Source organism: Amblyomma mixtum, chromosome 5 (genome assembly GCF_055824585.1).
Source record: "Amblyomma mixtum isolate Tamu chromosome 5, ASM5582458v1, whole genome shotgun sequence".
NCBI lineage: Eukaryota > Metazoa > Arthropoda > Arachnida > Ixodida > Ixodidae > Amblyomma > Amblyomma mixtum.
Window position 1 is genome coordinate 96,946,106 of NC_143016.1, and position 19,973 is coordinate 96,966,078.

Below are 19,973 nucleotides of genomic sequence, written 5' to 3' on the forward strand. Positions count from 1 at the left end.
TTTTCCGTTCTTGCTGACGAAACTGCAGATATTTCAGGAAAAGAGCAGATGTCTATAGGCGTTCGCTTTATTGACAAGGCGGGAGCCGAAGTGTGCGTTCGAGAGCAGTTTTTGGGATTTGTAGAGCTGGAGCAATTAAACTCCGCTTGCATCGCCGCGGCAATCTTGAAGTTTTTGACGAATGTCGGGCTGATTCTTTCGAACCTCGTTGGACAGGGGTACGATGGATGCTCTACAATGGGTGGAAAAGAAGCTGGAGTGAACAAAATTATACAAAAACAGTTCCCGAAGGCACTATTTTTCCACTGTGCAAGTCACAAACTAAATCTCGTCATCAACGATCTGAACGACGTCTCTGAAATTCGAAACACAATTGGCATAATCAAACAAACCATAAACTTCTTCCGCGAGAGCGTACTCCGGAGAAAATTGGTGCCGAACATTCCGATGCTGTGTGAGACAAGATGGTCTGCAAAATATAAGTCTATTAGGATCTTCTCTCAGCATTACGTGGCCATAGTCGAAGCACTCGAGGAGCTCGCGTCCACGGAATCATGCTCGAACGCTGCAACTAGACAACGAGCTCACATCCTCTACTGCGCAACAACAAGCTCATCTTTCATCGTCTGCTTGCATATTGTAGCGAAGTACAGCGCTCGGCTCGAACCAGTTACGAACATTCTGCAAGGTGTATCCATGGACTTCCATTCTGTGCATGACCACATCACTGAGCTGCAACGTATTTTTCGCGGCCACCGGACGAACGCTGTAGAGGAGTTCTCTAATATCATGAATGCAGCAAGGGAGGCAGCCAATCACTTAAATGTGGTGATATCTGTGCCAAGACAAGTCTCTCGTCAGGCCCACCGAGACAACTACGGGATTCAGTCGCCGGAGGAATACTACCGTGTGGCAATATATGTGCCGTACTTGGACTCCCTCACTGCTTCTTTAGCTCGGCGCTTTTCTGAAAGCAATGAGAGGAGCTTCAAACTTCTCCAGCTGCATCCATCAAAAATGAAGCACTTGAGCCGTGTTGAGTTCGCTGTTCTCGCCGAAGAACTCCAGTGCTTTTACGGCATCGACAACTTCAAGGAAGAGGCCATCTCTTGGTACGAGATGTGGTACAACAAAACTGGGGACCCATCAGAAATAACTTACTGCGAGCTTCTACATCAGGCCAAGACATTCTTCCCTGGTGTTGCAAAAGCCATTGAGGTGGCTCTGGCTTTGCCAGTTACTACCTGTACGGTCGAACGCTCCTTCAGTACAATGAGGAGAGTGAAAACGTGGCTACGCTCAACGATGACAAACGACAGACTGGACGGCCTTTGTATGATGAGTGTGCACCGAGAGCGTGTAATGAAGCACAGGAATGAATTTATCACCCGTGTCATCACGCAATTCGCCCAGAAAAATCCGAGGCGTCTACAGTTGCTGTTTACTGACTGACTGTCGTTGCGTGTTTGTGAACATATTGTGCTGTGTGCTGGTCATCAATCCGGGTGTGTCGAGAACCCGTATGCAGCAAGACTGAGCACTCTTCTCCACGAAGTGATAGTATCTTTCTGCATTTTTATTAATTTTAATTGTTTCTTCGTTGATAAACTCCAATGTATCTCTCCTAGCCACGCTTTAATTTGCTGTTTGTAATTTTTCTTTCATGTGTGTATTTTACTTATTTATTTTATTTATTTATAAATAAATAAATTTACTCCGCAAATAGTGCCTTTTTGCTACGAACATAACCCCCCCCCTCCGGCGCCAACAGCCAATGGGGCCCCCCCCCTGCAAAAATTCTGCGGACGCCCTTGCCTGTAGTCCTGCTTTTTCCCGCCATTACTTGCTCCTGAAATCATGTACCAACCAGTCGGAATATTAAGGCTTCTCGTGTAATAAGCACTGAAGAAGTCAGTCTTCGCTGGTCTCTGCACTGATAAAGGGCCCAATACTACTGGCTGAAATACTCAGCATAAAAAGAAGCTGCGAGCTTCTCGAAGGAAACCGCATGCAACAGCGACGCGACATGTTGGTCGGACGGGTTCCCGCCTCGCATATACTTTACAGCCGAATCCCTACTTTCCGTTCCACTGCATAGAACAAGTTTGGCGGCCACAACACGACAAGCCTTGAGCTATATGACCGCATGCCTACACGGTGATCCCCCAAGACCACCACCGCTTCATTCCTTTCATGTCCGCGGTCCAGAGCCGACATGCCTTCCTTTCATCAAGGCTTCCCAGCCGCCGCTCCCTTTCTCTACTCGTCTGTCTCTATATCTACCCAAAGCCGGCTTCAAAGGCACGCTCAATTAAAGAGCGGGGAAAAAAATGATGCAGAAAACATATTGAAATAAAAAGCAGTGTCCGGTGTAAAGCGTTTTCCATGCATCAAAGAGCAGCGAACTGCGAGCAAAAGTCTCCACCGGGGCTCCCGTTCCCTGGTATAAGAGCGTGGATATCATCAATCAAGCGCCATTGTGCTCCTGTCGGAGTTCCTAGCGCTCTAAGGTTTGCGACCTGAAGCCTGCCCGCCTTCCCGCAACGTTCGCTTTCGTCCTCATGCTACCTCCCCCCCCCCCCCCCCGCGAACGGAGCTATATAGGGCGGAGCAAGAGGCTCATATTCTTTTCACCGAACGAGCGAAACAAAAAGAAAGAAACTTCACAGTCACTTCACTGTACCTTCGCGCAGCAGCCCGCAATACCATAAGGCGATCTCTTTCTCTCTCTTTCTTCGTTCTATTTTGCTTCTAACCTGCCGTCTGCCTCTCGGCATCTGAACAGTTGCTCTTCAGAAAAAAAAAAACAAAAAGAAAGGAAACGTCGCCGAGGCTAGTTCGTTTAATATTTCAATACTGGCCATCCACGCACTTCGTTTAGCTGAAATTTATAACATAGCTCCAGTGATCTGCTGCGTTTTTCATGTCCTTATCGGTGGACGCGAAGCGAAAAGTCCTGCCGCCATAATTTAACGTCATTCAGGCTGCCTGTTTTCGAAAACACGAGGCAGGGTTTCTCCGAACAAAATAAGACATTTTAGTGCTCGGACTGGCCATGAGATGGGGCTTTATGTTAGTTAATTTAGCCTCTGCGACCGGCAGTAAATTTACTCTTCGTTTCGGTAAACAGAAAGCACGAGTTTTTTGGTGCAGACGCATTTGACAGCCGTGTGTATAGAAGCTTAAAAAGCGCGAGAACTAGCTGGTCTCACCACTTTTATCAAGCAAGGTAGGCGTAAATGCACTACCTTGAAATCCGAAGAGCAAAGAAAGACGCATAAGTATGAAGGGAAACTTTTTTATCATTTCGCGGTGCTTTTCCATCATCCGTTTGCTTCCACCTCAATTATTGAGGAACACGCTAAGCCTCTTCAGCCTGCCATCTCGACGGAAAAGAGTGACGCTGGCATGTTCCTCAATTTTTCGTTTTCATTTCTTCTTTTTCCCCAAGAAATATTCTTCTGAATTTAGTTGCGTACAGTAGTCGCGAAGTATTGAATACAAAACGGATGCCGGAAAGACAGCCACCGTTCAGGTGCGTAGCGTGAGGTGCCCGCCTTGCAAAAACCGTGAAGCTGTGCTGGCTAAGCGTTCTTCGGCCTTCAGCTTTTGTGGATGAGGGCAAGTAGAGAGAGGGGAACACTCAAGTCTCGTCTTTTTCGTGCTCGAGGACTCTTCCCGAAGTTCTCGAAAGACAGATAACTACACCAGAGACGACCTCTTTCTTTTTTCTTTTAGTTTTCCTAAAGCGAAACGAAATGCCTTTGGTCTACCCGCAGTTTACCCGCCCAAAATTGCGTGCCGTCTCTCTCGATGGAGAGCTAAAATATTTTCTTCTTGATTTATTGTTTCTTTTTCTTTATTCCCTACCATCTGCCTGCACCATCATTTCTCTTTCAATCGTCCCCGCCTCGTGCGGAACTGAGTTTTTTTATGAAACTCGTCCACGGCTGCCCCGCACTGTGAAGTGCGCTGCCGAGGTTCAGTGCGCCTTATGGCAATTTCATCTTCCTTCCTTTTTGTTGTTGCGCTTTAAGAAAACATGATTTCCAAATAGATTTCTTCGGAGCTACCAATTTTGCAACCGGTCAGACTGCTCGCCAGCAGCCGAAGGGATTCAGAACTCAAAAAGAAGAAAGAGGGGCTTGTTTTCTTTTTTCTTTCTTTTCTCGGTGCTCGCGAAACGTTTGAGGAGGAAAAAAGGGCGACCGATTTCAATCGGTTTTCAGACAAGGACACCGGAAAAAGAAGGAATATCCGGTGACCTCAAGGCATTTGGCAAAGGGAATGAAGAAACGAATGTATTCATTTTGTTCACATTTTTATCTACGTGGATGTCGTCCTAAAATTGCAGCATTGACAAAACAGTGTACTCGGAGGGTTATCCACGGCGCAACCCCCTCCTTTTTCCGATGGACTTCTTTCGTCTTTCCAGCTGCCATTTCATTCCTCTAACATTCTCTTTCTTACGGCTTAAGTAGCGCACTCGAAACAGTCCGTTTTCTTAAACTTTTCCTTCCAGTAATCCCGTCTCAACGAAGTGTCACTGAAAAATTTCTTGCCGTAAGGCCAATCTCAATGCTCAGTGTCAAGTCTGATCGGCTTTCGAGTCAGTCTGAAATGTCAAAAATGTCGCGAAACTTCTTACTCACTCTCTTCGGTCGATATGTTTAAGTTGTCGCTATTAAACTTTCGTTCGTATCGAGCGGCAGCAGCTGGAGATCAATGTCTGCATTCTGTGTTATTTATTTCTTACAACTGTATTCCTTTTTGCAGCCCCAGATTTATACTCTAGGGAGCCTGAGAAAGTGACACAGGTCACGGGTGCTAATTAAAGCCCTGCGCGAAGAGTAATATAAGCTTCCGTGTATTGAAAAGAAGAACTGAACCCAAAGACGGTAACTAAAAAAAATAAGAGCAGAAAACATCTGTTTCCGGCCGAATCGGCGCAAGTCCGAGTCGGCACACGCAGAATATTAACAGTGCAACAACTTGACCAGATGCAAACTTCACTGCAGGCAAGCTACGGGATCGTGTCAGGCAACATTGCAGGTATAGAGGCTACGGCTTACAGCTATTTCATTTACTTCTGCCCTGCCTCCACGTTCAGGCGACACGCGGTCAGTCGGAAGAAAGAAAAAAGTAGAGAAGGCCGGGGGAAGTGTAAGTTATATTTGCCTTTCAAAAAAGGTCACGCTTTTTAGTTCGCGCCTTTTATTCGTTGCAAAAATAAAACGAAAGATAGTGGTGGAATGGCAGAAAAGAGAGTGTTCAATTCGACATCGGGGTTAGAGTTGGAAAAAAAAAAAAGGCTGGGCTATGTCGCGCGCACAATCGAAACTCTGGTCTCAACCACACCGCGCGAGCAAAAAGCAGCCAGGAGGGGCATGTGTAGAGGGGGCAGGGATCGGGTAGAGTGGAAGGGGGGGGGGGGGGGGGGGGCGGACCCTTTGTTCGCTTCGTTGGGTCGATCCCGTCGCGGAACTCGTTTTCGCCTTTTCTGTTCCGACCTGCTCCTGCCGCCGGCCGACATAATTTCACTTTACCCTCGCTTTCCGCTTGCTTTCCCACAAACACTGTGGAGCGACACGCACGCAGGCGCACCCTCTCGCGCGAGATGGGAGCACATAGAGTTGCTCTCGGGAGAATGGAAAGCATGGCACCGTTGCCCGCCACTGTGTTCCATCGATCCGGTGAACGCGAGCGGAGTAAGAGAACAGTTGGCCCCTTTGCGGTACACACAGACGTGAACGTACACAAAGCCTCACAGGACACGCTCAAGCGCGCACACACACAGCGGCCACCTACGCCCCGAAAACACACATCGACGGCATTATGTCGCGTCCGGCAAGCGCTCTTCACCACCTCGCTCATGTGTTATGCATGGCAAGCCGACCCACCCGGCGCCAGCGCGCGCGCTCTCTGGTCGTATTAGCCGCGGTGCCCAACCGCCATCCCAGCCTGCCGCTCGTCCCCGCCGCCGTTGGCCGAGTACACTCGGAGATGTACCTCGTCGGCGTCGTCCACGCTGTCCCGCTCTGCCAAGCCATTTTTTATTTGTCGTTCTCCGCGGTCTGCGGGTCACGTAGCGCAGTAAGAAAAGGAATAAAACGCGTCCCGGCTTCCGGGATTCAGGCTTTGCTCGCTGCGGAATGGCGAACACACGCACACACAACGCACGCAGGAAAGCGGGCAATCCGCGCACCATGCGGGCTGGAGCCCGCTGGTGCGCCCACCGCGCACGCACCAGATCACAGACGCTAGACCCTCTCTCTCCCTTCCTCATCTTCCTCCTCCTCTTTCATACAAGCTCTACCCCACCCCCTCCTCCTACTATTCCCGAAACCGGGCCCGGCTATGCCTTTGCTGATGTGATGCTGGCATCGCAACAGAGTCAGTGCGTGGAACGGGAGACTGCCTTCCTTTGCGAGTCGAGGAGTTTCCTCCTAAGAGGCCGCGTGCCTTGGGACCATTAGGAACCGATTCTGGAGTCCTGCCCAGCTCGAAAGAAAGTCGCGCTGCATGAAGAGGTCGTTTCGCTTTCTCTTCGTGCATTACTTCCTTGCCAAGTTCTTCTGGGAGTTTATGCGCAGATGATGGCGCTGAACGTGCTTTGTGAGTCCCTAAGCGCGGGTGCTGCCGAAAGCCTGAGTAAGTAGAGTTAGAGAAAGGAAGCTTTTGGGTTACGACGCATTCCACATAAGGGTGGAAACGCTTTGTGCGAAAGCGTAGATTCTGAGCAGCAAACAGAGGTTTCCGCCGGAAAGGTACGGCACGTGACATTTGCTTAGATTCGCAATGAATGGCTTCCCAAGAAAAAGAAATGGGGAAAGAGCCCCGTTCCTGAAACACTGCCTTCGATCATCTTTGAATGAACAGTTTTCCTACTGGCGAATGAAAAGGGTCGACACGAATGCAGAATGCTCAACTGGTCGCGCTTTAAAGCATTCCTAAAGGGCAGTAAAAGTTTGTTGGGACTGAGGTTGTCGTTTAACGTCCACTATAATGCGGAAGCCGTGACAACTGTCATATATTTGTCGCTTTAATGATCGTGACCCAGAGCGGCGGCGGGAAGAGGGAGGGGCTGATCGAATTTAATCCAGTCTCCAATCACGGTGAACCTTAACTTCACGCCATGAACTGGTGTGCGAGTTGGTCTGACATATCTAGTGAAGCAGCGCAACGGCACAGGGCCAAAGGGAAGAAGGGGACGAACATCAGCGCTGTGTTCGTCCCTTTCTTCCCTTTGGCCCTGTGCCGCTGCGCTGCTTCACTAGATATAACTTCACGCGTCAGCTAAGTGCGCTGAACGTAAGCAACACACTCCGCATTTTTTTCTTTTAATGTGGTTAATGTGCTCGAGTTTACCTTTATTGTTTCATGAGTCGATGGAGTAACAAAGACATGGTAAACGTTTTTGTTTACGAAGAAAGGTCTGCTAAACATGGCTCAGTTAAGAAACAAAAATATACAGTTCATTAATTTTGGGGAATGAAAAACATGTCATCCTAACGACAGACTTTCTGCTGTGTAGCTCGGACAAAGTAACACTTAGCGGTGTGGAGTGGAGTAAATGTGGAACTAAACCTCTTCCTCATAATTGGGCATGCCTGTTCGCACTAAAGACATTTAGAAACGCGCGACTGCCACCGAAGGCCCGTATGTGCAAGTAACGACCTCGCTATTCAGTGCCCCGACACTGATACAGAAATGTGTTTGTTCACGAAAGCCTCGCATCTCTCACTCATAGCTTGTCTAAATGCAACGAAAGTATCGCGAAGTATTCGGTCAGACGGCAGGCGCAAGACGTGCATTATCGGTGCTCACGTTTAACGGAGTCGTCAACACAACCTTCAGCGTTGCAACCTGAGAACCGCGCGTAATTTTTAATTCATGAGCAAAATAATGTCTACCACTCATACATCTGCGCTGCAAGGAAAGGCCTGGTCGAGTCATTAAAGCGTGATTTTCTGTAGCGGCGCTTGTGATGGCACCCGGATATGCATACTTAAGGTTAAAGCAAATATAAAAAAAATCAAAGAGCAGGAACGGAACCTTCTTGGCTATAGACTACTGAATGGGATTCATGATGACTTTTATCGCTGTTGTAGTTTGTGACGAAAACAAATTTGGCGCCTTGTAGACACTTTGTAGTCTCTCTCTCTTTCTCTCACTCTCTCTATCTCTCTCTGTATCTTCGTTTATCTTCACAGGCGAACTAGCTTATCTTTGCGAAAGATTCCCGAGAAGCAGATATCTCCTAATGCCTAGCTCATGACACAATCAGAAACAGACATTGCTCAGATATCGCTGAGATTTCGCTTCTACTGATAAGAAGAAAAGAATGAAACGAACATCTCCAGGCTTGCCCTGCGCTTAAAACGCTTACGTGGACCAAACAGCATTCATTGGCTTCCCGTGTGCTTAGTGATGGCTTGAGGCGGTATTATTTTTGTGTAGTTATTAAGGCTAAAGCCTTGTGTCCCATTAGCACAAAAGCCGGCGTCCGCCGGCGTCCATGGAACGAAATTCCTCAGTGACATCCCCATGCGCTTGCATGACGTCAGCAGTAGACCATGAGATAGTGACGTCGCCAGCAAAGAAGAAAAATATAGCTTCTTCACAAGGTCCGGGGAATCGAATCAAAGACCTCCAGCTTGTGAGGCGAGCATTCAACCCGTAGGCCACACACCGCTTGTTTTTTAAACATTTATTTCTTACAATGAAATTATGTTTTATTTACATGAACTACTTACAAAGCTTTAAGGAAATGGCATAAAACATATCTCAAAAAACGGCACAGCAACAGAGAACTAGACAACAAGGCTGAGCACACTACTAAGAGGGAGGGCCACTCCAGTTTAAAGTCTGTCGGTTCATAGACTTCGCTCAGATGAACAATCATTTGGCAGAAGTGAGATTTCGTCCAAACAACTAATCCACAGTGCCGATCCATCATTCTAGTTTTCCATAAGCTGTGTAGTCTAATCAGAAAAAAAAAAACATATCTAGAGGTTCATCAACACATTGACCTCCAGTAAGGTACCGTATGGTGTGCGAAGTCAAATAAATTCGCTTTATCAAGGTCCGTTGAAAGACGTCCTAAAACAGAATTACGTCCTTACAATTGATGAAATCACAGAGATGGCAGTTCACAAGCGACACAAAATTTCCCTTTTTCTGAAGCCAAGCCTCCACGGGCAATTGCTCATTGGCGAATAAAGGATATCCAAGTGTAAGCGTTTTCTTACGACTTTACGCTAATGAGTAGGTGAGTCATTAGGAAGGAAGGAATATTTAATGAACCTCACAGCAGAGCTTACGATGAGACAGTACGTTCTCATTCAAAGCACGGAAGCAGTCTTCAGTGGCCTCCGTAATTTTCTTTGCTGTCAACATGTCTCTAAATTTCAAATTCAAATTAGGCAGGAAAAATGCAGCGAAAAACTTGACTGTCTGGAAAAAATCTAAATGTTTAAAGAGAAACATCAATCCTCTCCCATTACACATCATATTTTTCTTCGTTCTCGTATCCTCTGCGTCTCTCGTATGAAATCCCACGATTTATGTTTGGCGAAACGCAACTGCTTGCGCAAAGCAGCCTATGAGAGCCTCCTGAAAGCGGGACAGGTGAAAAGCGAAGCTGAACTGTTTGGCGCAGCGAAAATCCGATGCGTGTTTGTAAATCCTTCTCTCTTTTTCGCACAGCAAAAAGTTAGAGTGCAGCATCTGGGACGCCTACAGTAAAGAGAACACACATTTGGCGCAACGCTTCCTATCCATTTTGAATTCCGTTGGTACGGCAGAACCTGCAAGAGCGTGTGCTTTCTATCTTTCCAGAAAGTATGAAAGCGGTTTTATGAGGGCGTTTTTTATGGACCCTTCGGGAACCTTAGAGAAAAAGGCAGGGCTTTCTGCGCATTTTGGGGGCTGCGCAAAAACGGCTGGCTGGTGCCAGGCAATGTTCCTAATGCTTTCCACGTGAATTGTGTTTACCTCAACGCTGGTTGAAGCAAGAAACGTTTGCCATATGCACCTGGACGGATGCCAGAGGCCCATCGTGCCGAACAGTTCGGAACCTTCTTCCGTGCCTGTTAGGCACCGAAAAGGAAGCAGTGATACGTTTCCGTTTCCGTAGCAATGACTTCCGGGCTGCAGAGCCTGCGGCGCTGAATTTGGTTGCAGCACCGAGGCATGCAGGACGCATTAGCAACGTTAAGCATCAGGCAACCTCAGTTTTGATGGACAGGCAGGAGCAGCTGCCATTTGAGTGCCGTAACCCGGTTCTGGAGAGCAAGCTGCCGGGCTAGTTGGTGAAGCATGTTATATAGAATTCAGCGCAAAAAAAACAGACAAGGGACGAAGAGAGACACACTGTGTCTCTCTTCGTCCCTTGTCTGTTTTTTTTTTTGCGCTGAATTCTATTTAACAAACCCGGTTCTGTTTATATGACTGAGCGGAATCAGCCGACAATATTGAAAGTGAACGCTACGCAATAGCATTGGTATACAGGGATGTGAAGATATCGGGGAACGGCGATCGGTTACTTTCAAGATTGCTGGCGTAAGAGCTCTGCCACCGACGTGTCCTTAATGTGTGTAATCGAAAGTTTTTCGCCAGCAAAAAGAGCGGCAGAATTCTCAGTAGCTCGGTACCATACGTGAAAGTGACGAGATACGGGTACTAGGAATCTACATCCACAAACACAGATGGCCAGACACTACATTTGCCAAACTCCGTAAGGGAGGAGACCAGGTGGGCCGCATGGTCCGCCGGGTTTCCAACAAACGCGGGGGGTTACAAAGTAAGGATGCCTTGCGGCTGGCAAACGCCTTTGTAACCAGTCGAATTCTCTATTCGACTCCTTATCTCCAACTACGGAAACAAGAGGAGGATGCGCTTGAGGTCATCCTTTGCAAAATTCTTAAGCGTGCCCTTGACCTCCCCGTCACTACTTCAAACAGCCGGCTTTCCGGGAGCTCCGGGAGGCGCACTTACAGACCAGTACACGCGCTTGTCGCTAACGGAGACGGGTCGCCGCCTTCTTGCTCGACTCCATATCCACTCCCCCCCCCCCCCATGGAAGACAGGTTTCACATCCCAGAACTGTGGAGACGTGCCCTCCACGTGCAGCCTCTTCCAGCCAACATGTCACACGAAGACCATAACGGTCGGCGCCTGGCACGAGCGGAAGCGCTAGCCCGACATTGTGGCAACAAAACAGGTGTATACTACGTGGACGCCTCCTGTCCTTACCACGGGGGATGGTACACGGTCGCGGTAGTTCACAACAGCAACACAGTTAACGGCCTCACTTTCAGAGCCAGCAGTGCAACACAAGCAGAAGAGGTCGCGATTGCTCTCGCGGCCTCACATTCCGACTCAAAATACATAATCACCGACACGCAAGGGGCCTGTCGGAACGTCGAACAAGGCTGCACTCCCTTCTCAGCCTATCGAATCTACCAAAATTGCATACGGGATACGGACCCCACACACCGTTACTTTATATGGGCCCCTGCTCATCAGGGGATGGCAGGAAACGAGGCAGCAGACGCAGCCGCCAGCGCGCTCTCTCACCAGGCTGTTTTCTCCTCTCCACCCGATCAGGAACCCAATTTTCCTCCGGTCTATACGTTCAAAGATATTACAACCTACTGTCAAAATAATCATCGTCTTTACCCTAGCCCATTTAAAGGCCTGAAGAAGGCGGATGAGAGGCTCCATCTCCGCCTTCTCACCAATACATTGATGTGCCCGGCAGCACTAAAACATTTTGACCCCTCCTTTAACGGCAGCTGCCCGCACTGTAGTGCGGTGTCTTCTGACACTTATCGCATGGTGTGGGCCTGCCCCTCCAATCTGGCTATTCTCCCCATCCACAACCAAACCCGGGAGGACTGGGAGGCGACCCTGCTCGGCTGCCACGACTTACAGGCCCAACAAGCCTTAGTCGGGCGCGCCCTGGCGGCGGCCACCGCCACTGGGGTCCCATACTAGGGACCTCCACCTAGTGTTTGTAAGGATCGGTCCCTTGCGGGCTGATCCAAACATACCTCCTGTCCCTTCTTAATAAATGTTTTCACCACCACCACCATAGTTTGGCTCACCGGAGAAGTCTTGCATGTCCATCTTGTGGGCGACGAGCAGCGCCCGGCACTTGGTCAGCTCTCGCAGGAGCAACTGGGTACAGCACACCAGGTTCACCAGCTGCTGCGAATCCACCGGGATGCCGTCGGACACAGCGCTGCGACACGGGAAAAGAAAGCGAAACCTCTTTTTAACTCCTACACTCTCCCGGCGAAAGAAATCACATCATGTTAAGTTGAGTGCCGTCATATTGCAATAGAAGAGGAACACTGTACTGCCAGCCAGCAGAAAACAGCTCCAGACCTACTGCTACACTGAACTCTCGGACGTGCTCGCGTTTTGTGTTTATAGTTTTTAACTGGTGCTTATTCTGCGCGTACGCAAAATAATTATTCACTCTATGCTGCCCCCCATCTTGTGTGTTTTTTCTGCTACTTCGTCCCGTTCGGCTTTTGTTGCTCCTGTGTGAAGAACTACGCACTCAGCTGTGAACCAAAGACTTCTGGTATTGGATCCCCTTGAGCAAAAGTTTGGAATTCTCTGTGTGATGCATAAGCTGCTGCAAAGCGGTATAGTTGTGGGAACTGCTTTGGGTCCACGTTAGTAGGTGGCATGTAACTTTCCTCACCCCACCACTCTGCCGCCCTGTCGCTCTTCCATCTGGCACTCAGCCGCTCTGCCACTCTGCCGCTCTGAGAGATTCGCTACTATGTGCGCGCTCTCCACTAGCCTGATTTCAAAAAATACGGCTGCAGGCAGCTTATGATCAAGAGCCCAAAATACACATTCGCTATGTTTAATTTCTCTGGGCCCATAGCGCTGTTATTTTTGCTGCGGTGAATAATGTTACGTGGAGGGGAATATATTCGCAAATGTTTACAAGGAATAGAACACAGGCGGCGGTAGACGAAATCCTCGCAGCAAGCAGCGGAACAATATTAGAAGTGGTCTTCGTCCGGCATCTGCCCGTATTAAAATTAGCCTAGCGTATCTGGTATAGTAGGCTCAGTGATAGACTGTGCATTTGGCAGTATTTTCACTGCTGCTACTCCTGCCCCTCGCTAGACGGGCTTCCACCCAAACGTTCAAACAGAAACAATAACAAGATTTTTGCACATCGCGAAAGCGGTAAAGTTTGCATTCATGCATGTTCTACTGCCCAGCACCAATGCCTAGTTGGTGATAGCCGCCAGGCTTCTGTTCTTCCTTGCTCGATGGTACCCAGCGCGACCGCTTGGGAGCGCCGCAATTTTGCGTTCGGACGCCCGACACACAAACCCACACGAGTAAGGCCGTACACGTATCGCAGTATAAATCTGCACAAGCGGGAAGAGTTACAAAAAAGCGCGATCACGGAGATCATGCTAAAAATAGCAAGAAAATCCGAGATCGAAAAAAAAGGAACCGTGTGAAGGCCATCGTTATCTCAAATGGAGAACAATAAAGGTACTCGGACAGTGGAAATCTTTTTTCGTGGAACTCCGGCCAGCAAACAGATGAAGCAAAGGGTGCGCTGACATGCAGGGATGCGTGAGTTCAATACGGGTAAGAATGAAACATTCGGACGCAGGCAAAGGATAAAGCTGACGAGGAGGAGGATGAGCGATCTTTTTTAGCTGTGATGATGTATATGATGATGGTGGTGATAAACGCTGCATATGCTTCATTCTGTAACCTTTTGTTCTAAGAGGACTTCCATTAGTTTGTTGCACCGTATACTTCGTCAAGCCGCAAGGAAAGTAGCTGTTGCAGTACGCCCTTCGTACTACTTGGTTCGTGTGAAACAACAGGATGCGTAGAAAAGGAAATAGATATAGCCCTGCTACAATTTTCAACGCGCTGTGTCAAACACAAAGGTTTAGTGCATCATTATCTCCGGTGTTCACGGTCGGCGTTGAGGCTTCATACTGCCCTAACGCCGCGCATATGATAACCGCTTAGCGCACGCAAAAGCCGGGGTTTCATTCTGATGAAGGGGAAACGAAACATCGGCTGACTAGAGAGTTCAGTGTATGCTAAACAAGATTGAAGAGAACCTGATTAGCTCCTAATGAACCGTTTCCGTCAAGCGCTGCAGCCTCTGCTCGTTGAGTGATATAGAAGAGGACATATATCGATCTTGTTACTATTACTATTCATTAGCTGTACCATACGTCCCGCCACAGCGAGGGGGGGGGGGGGGGGGGGGGGAATGAAACAAGTATCTAGATCGTATAGGAGACCGCTACAAGCCTGAAACGCATAACAACGTACGGGGCAGTTCTCGCCGTTGTACGCCGCGGCAGATAAGCTCATGAATATATATTGAAAACGCGCCGGCCCTTCGCACCGCCTACTTCGATTCGCGCTCGGGTTTTTCTCTTAACTCGTCCGCTAAGGCGGCAAATTTCGCTCGCCTACATTCGAATTCGAAATGGAGGCGTCTTTGCTTCGCGAAAGCTGGGGGGATTTTAAGCCGCGCACACGAACCATAGGAGTTTCCAAGAAAGTGGCGCAGTTCTTTCGCAACTTCCCCCGCGGAATATCTTATTCGCCTCCGGGCTGCCAAGGACGCCGCAATAACAATATGCGCGGCAGAAAAATAACTTTTGTGATATGAGCGCTTTGTCTTGAAGGAACGGTTTTGAGGTGATATGCGGCTAGCAGTGGTCTTTTCCTCAAAACAACGGACACGTAGAAATCGCGTGAGAATCGGAAGCGTTATAAAATTTCGCAGTGAAGCTCGAGTTAGTTTCTGCCTGCAATATTGTGATCAAACCTAACGCCAGTAATTATTATTTAACGAGAACTAACTCGTGTCGTGCAGATGCGCGTATCGAAACCTCTCCATTAGTTTTCGAAAATAAAACAAAAGCGGCTCTTCTCTTCAACCGAAAGAGCCGTTAAACGAAGTGAGCCCTCGGTTTAGCCGAGATAAAAACAAATTATCTTTAATTTGAAGAACAAGAGAGTTAGCTCTGCAAACACATGAAAAAGATTGAAAGCGTGCCTACAATTGGAGCGACCTGCTTAATTTCCACCATACTGATACGAGCAGAAGTTTTCCATGCAATTAATTAGAATAAGGCTAACTTCATTAATGCGCTATTCATGGAAACGAATGCTAAACGCAAAAACAATGCATACAGACAAGGTGCATACTAGTTTGCGCCTTGTCTGTATGTGTACTTTTTGAGTCTAGTGTTGTTCTTCCCTATGAGTTGCGCAGTATCGAAGTTAAACATGAAAAACCAACTAGGGCCTATTTAGGGCTTTACTTAATCACAACATAACGACCTTAGTAGCTCAAGGGGTTACAGAGAAAAGGATACACTGTAACAACACTTGAAGTGAGGCAGAGAGAGAAAGACTAGAACGCTCTTCTGGAGTATTACTGTTCATACCGCGAAATCGATGCCTTTACCACCACGATCGCGTTCCAACCGCCCTAAATCGAATCAAAGCAGGTGCTACAACGTCCACCGAGTATACAACACCACGTGTCCCGGCTGCGGAGTCACTGTTCCGGCAAATTGGCCGCTGCTTTCTGCTCAATCGATTATGACAACGTACGGCGCTATGTACTACCTCCGCCGGCTCTCTCGAAGGCGCCGCCTCCGCCGCATCTCCCCATTTGTCGAGCTCGCTCGCCCACCCGTGCGAGACAGGAAGAATGGCCGTGCTATATCTGCCCGCATACCCGCGTTCCTTGTTTCCGTTTTCGGTCCGCCTTTGCGTCGGCAGTGTATACGCTCATATAGCTCCCGATCGGGACGCGCCGGGCAAGTACTGAGCTCGTCCATAGCAAGCTTCTCCTCTTCACGTCGAGGGGGCGTGCCTTTCGCTGCGCACGGCGTCCATTAGCCCAGCCCCGCCGCTGCCGAGACGTTCCGAGGTTCCCTAATGCAGCCGGCGCGATGTGCCTTCTCGCTTCTTTCTCGTACCGCCCCCTCGTACAAGGCTTTTAACGCAGGTCGTATACTACTTCTGACGCTTCTTAGCCAGCCTCCGTCCGACAGAACATCCCTTGTTTTTTTCTGCCTTTTTTTACCACTGCTAGCCTTTTCTCGCACGGCTTCTGAAGAATGAGAGCGGAAGTGATCCACTTTGTTTCCTGCCACGGCTCCGCTGTGCCGTCTTTGTCCCAGTCTGGCGTATACATCAGTCGCGAAGGCAACGCCGGTCGCCCAAAAAAGTCTGGAAAGCAGCCCGCATTGTTCCCAAAGTCCCCATCGAAACTTCCCAATTTAAGACGACCCCTAACTTCTCTCTTCCCATCCCTCACTTTGTCGTCTGAGGCGTTTTACGGCTTTCTGCGCTGCTATCTTTGTCTTTGTTGTTTCTCTCTTTCAACGACCGCAGTAAGAGGCTTACTCGGTTAGTGTAGTAAGCACTGCGGTGAAACACGGCCTCAGTACCACATGAGCCGGTCTCTTTTTCCAGTTCCTTGGGTTGTATTGGCACAAAGCACTTTACTCAATGGCAGATAACAGCACCAACCGAACTGTGAGGTTGGAAACATTTCGCGAGTGTTGGTGAGCGAGCAAGCAAAAAACGGGGGAGAACTTGGGCGGGGTACAGCGGTGTGCTCATAATTGTGAATCGGAGACAGAGCATAGAAAATGCAGCTGCCGTTTTCACGGTAACGAGCAATGTACGCGAATAATGAGCTGTAGTGCATAGAGTATTGTATACTTATCTCATAGAAAGTATGAGATCAGCTCAAATTAAGGAACATAACGTATAAGCACAGGTCGCGGCATGCAGGAGATTTAGCCATCTCATTCCCGTGCTATTCCTTTCTTTTCGCTCTTAATATACCGGAAAGAGCGCCACTTGCCGCCCTCAAAACGGTTGTCAGAAACAGGTCTGCTTTTGCTGGTGAGTGATTTAGTTGAACATTTTTTTCACTCGTGCAAAGACGAAGGCACTGAATACGAATGACAGAGCACAATAGAAGTAACTTCATTTAGAAAACCTAAGTGGAAAGTGCAGTCGCGTTCAATATACTTGTAAGGCACCGCCCTCGACCACACTGTGGTTAGTGCTTCAGGGGAATCGAATGCTCTGCGGAGCACAAAACCTGCAAAGAGGCTGCAGCGAGCCTTGTCCTTTCGACCGACCTTTAGGCTCGTAAAGCTGTGAGGGCTGCGTGAATTCTTCAGCCCTTACTTATGGCCACACTGTGCACATTATTCCCACTGACCATAAAGGACAAATGACAATAATCAAAGTTTTGTTTGAGCTCCAGGATCACATTTTTCACGTTCACTATCTCTCTCTCTCTCTCTCTTTATACCCCTTCCCATGGCAAACGAGAATATGCCAGCTTAACCTGCCTGCCCTTTCTTTCTCCCGTTTCTTTCTTGCCTTTCTTTCTATTTGTAGTGGAATGTGACTGCAAAAGAATGAAAAGGAAAGGACAAGGGTCTGTCGACTGGCACCAACTGCCACGTGCCAGGGTTAGGGCCGGAAGGATAACTGCTATTCAACCCAGTCAGGTTCGAAGAGCTTCATGACCTCCACCCGCATCTCCCATGGATGTCTCGTATGCGGCGTAAAATACGCGTGGTCCGTGCTCACCTGCGTATGTGCGGCAGCAGCAGGTGGGCGGCGTCGACGCAGGCGGCCACGCAGCGCTGGCGCAGCGTGCGGATCCGTTGGCGCAGCTCGGGACCGTCCTGGGCGCTGCTCACGCTCAGCAGCACGTCCCGGAACAGGGCCACGCCCACGTTCAGCTCCTCGATCAGCTGCGACAAACACACGCCTGAATTCAATGGGTGCTCCTGAACACACTTCAGACTGTCGGCAGCGCCACGAACGTGCTCTTTATTTCTTATGTTTAGCAATAACATTGTTCTATTCCAACGCGTGCACCGGTATTGGAAGAAAAAGATTTGCGCTTCAGGCTCGTAATCCGACGTGAAAGAATCGGATCTGGATGAGACGAGCAATGGTGACGACCCCATGCTCTTTCGATGTACGTACAAATAACTCGAATTCTTCGCGTCTGAGCGAGTTGCTAGTAACAGCTCGCTACTTATACATGGTTGAAGACCGTTGGCATTGAAGCTATTGACAGCGAAAGCCATATTCGGCCAAACAGAGTGGCGGCGACGCCACCAATGATACATTTTTGCATGGTAACTGACAGCACTTCCCCCCGAGCGCTGATTTTGCGCCGCTAGTTGCAAGTCTCCTGCGAGAATCGGGATTTTGACACTGTATGTAGCATGCAGTCTTGAGAAGGAAGTTTAGGCTGCGGGTGGTCTGTCACTCATGATAGCGAAAGACTGCCATGTCCTACGCTTCTCTTTGTCAGCTCGCGAAAATACCTTAGTCTCTTTTCTCTGGGTGATAACAACGACACGCAGCTTTTAGTTGCTCAGTGAAGAACTCGGGAATTCGTGTGGCATACGTATACCGTTTAGTGCAAGTCCTGTGCGCTGTTTCTACTCTTTATTTTTCTTATGTGTCTTCTTTTCCAGAGCAACCGATATCCTGAAGTGGTCCATTGTCCCTTCACATTTCCCGTCTGCTAAATAAGTTCTCTAGCAACACAATCGCACTTACGTGCTACAGGAATAAATTCAAAATTGAGGCGTTGCTCACATCGATTTATTGTACAAGAGTAAGGAGCTGTTTGAGGGGCATCATCCGAAATAAACTTCAGTGCAATCAGTCCACAAAGAAGCATAAGAAAAGGAAGGCGACCAGCCACTTGCATTTAGTATCACCATACACGCTGCTCGCACTGCACAAAAGCTCAGCCAAATAGCAACCAAAACAAATACCAAATTCTATGACAGCTTCTCGCTGGAATAATCGTGTCAAGTCATAGATAAAGTGTTCATACTTTCTTTCTTGTAGTTGAAACGAAGGGAAGTTTGAAGTCACTGCTCGTTTTCAACCACTGATCATAAACGCTACTGAAAGCGTAAAAACTTTCCCCCTGCACTCTCTAGAATTCGTACTGTATACGAGAAACATAGTAGAAGCAACTTACGCTCAGATTCACCTTGTCAGGTACAGTCTTTGTCAAAAGTTTAGAGCCCAGGGGGTTTGCTTCTAAGCCTCGCAGTGGGACTCCTGCAACATTCGTGGTAGTCCTACCCATTGGAGGAGGCAGGACCAGAAATCTTCTTACCTTCAGCAAATTTGGAGCGCTGGAGATGCATTACGAACCACACAGGGTGCTTCAAAAGCAAACCTCCTGGGCTCCAAACTTTTGACAAAGCCTGTACCTGTGTTGTGTTTCAGAAGCATGTTTCGGCGTAATGCATCCGAGGGTGCCACGACAGCAATACTGCTCGCAATCTAGCTTTCTTTTTCTTGCCGTTCTTTTTATAAAGACCAGAGGTAAGTCGCAGCACATGTGCTGAGAATGCATTGAACTTTGTCTCCGTGACCGATTTCTCATATGCCTCCGGCTTCGCTCCGATCCGGTTACTCAACAGCCACACCATCGCCGGTAGATTCCACGTGGCTTCCCCGTGACTACCTCGGTAAACAAATCAAATAAATAGCAAAAAGCAATCCCAGTTGCCGATGCAATATTCTTGACACGGAGCATGCGTTACAACTCACCGCACAATGACGCGAGGGAGAAGGTGGAGAAAGAGGGGGGGAGAGAGAGAGAGCTGCAGAGAAAGCTAGAAAGGTTAAACGCTAAACAGCCTACACAGGGTCTCCCGCAAGTCCACGTGCCCCCTTACACAACCGATCGTCGTCCATCAATGCCACCGGCGTCACTTACAAAACAGGAGCTGTCAGGGAGGGGGGGGGGGGGGGGCTGCTTCCAAGCCGCCCCCAATCACTGCTCTCCGGGCCGGCCTATAGCGAAAGCCCTGCCACAAGCAACTCTCTTTGGCATTACTGTTCAACGCCAGGAGCGCATCCCCGCA

General features: G+C 48.7%; 1 protein-coding gene across 3 annotated transcripts in view; it reads right to left on the bottom strand.

Moving 5' to 3' along the window:
• LOC149343101 (uncharacterized) overlaps window positions 1–19,973 on the bottom strand; it is a 76,194-nt gene that overhangs the window by 28,543 nt on the left and 27,678 nt on the right. For all 3 annotated transcript variants that reach the window (XM_089545614.1, XM_089545613.1, XM_089545616.1), the window contains exons 2-3: window positions 17,653–17,819; window positions 12,111–12,247 (exon numbers count right to left, since the gene is read on the bottom strand). In XM_089545614.1, coding sequence (XP_089401740.1) covers window positions 12,111–12,247; window positions 17,653–17,819 — 304 coding nt within the window. The remainder of the gene's footprint in view (window positions 1–12,110; window positions 12,248–17,652; window positions 17,820–19,973) is intronic.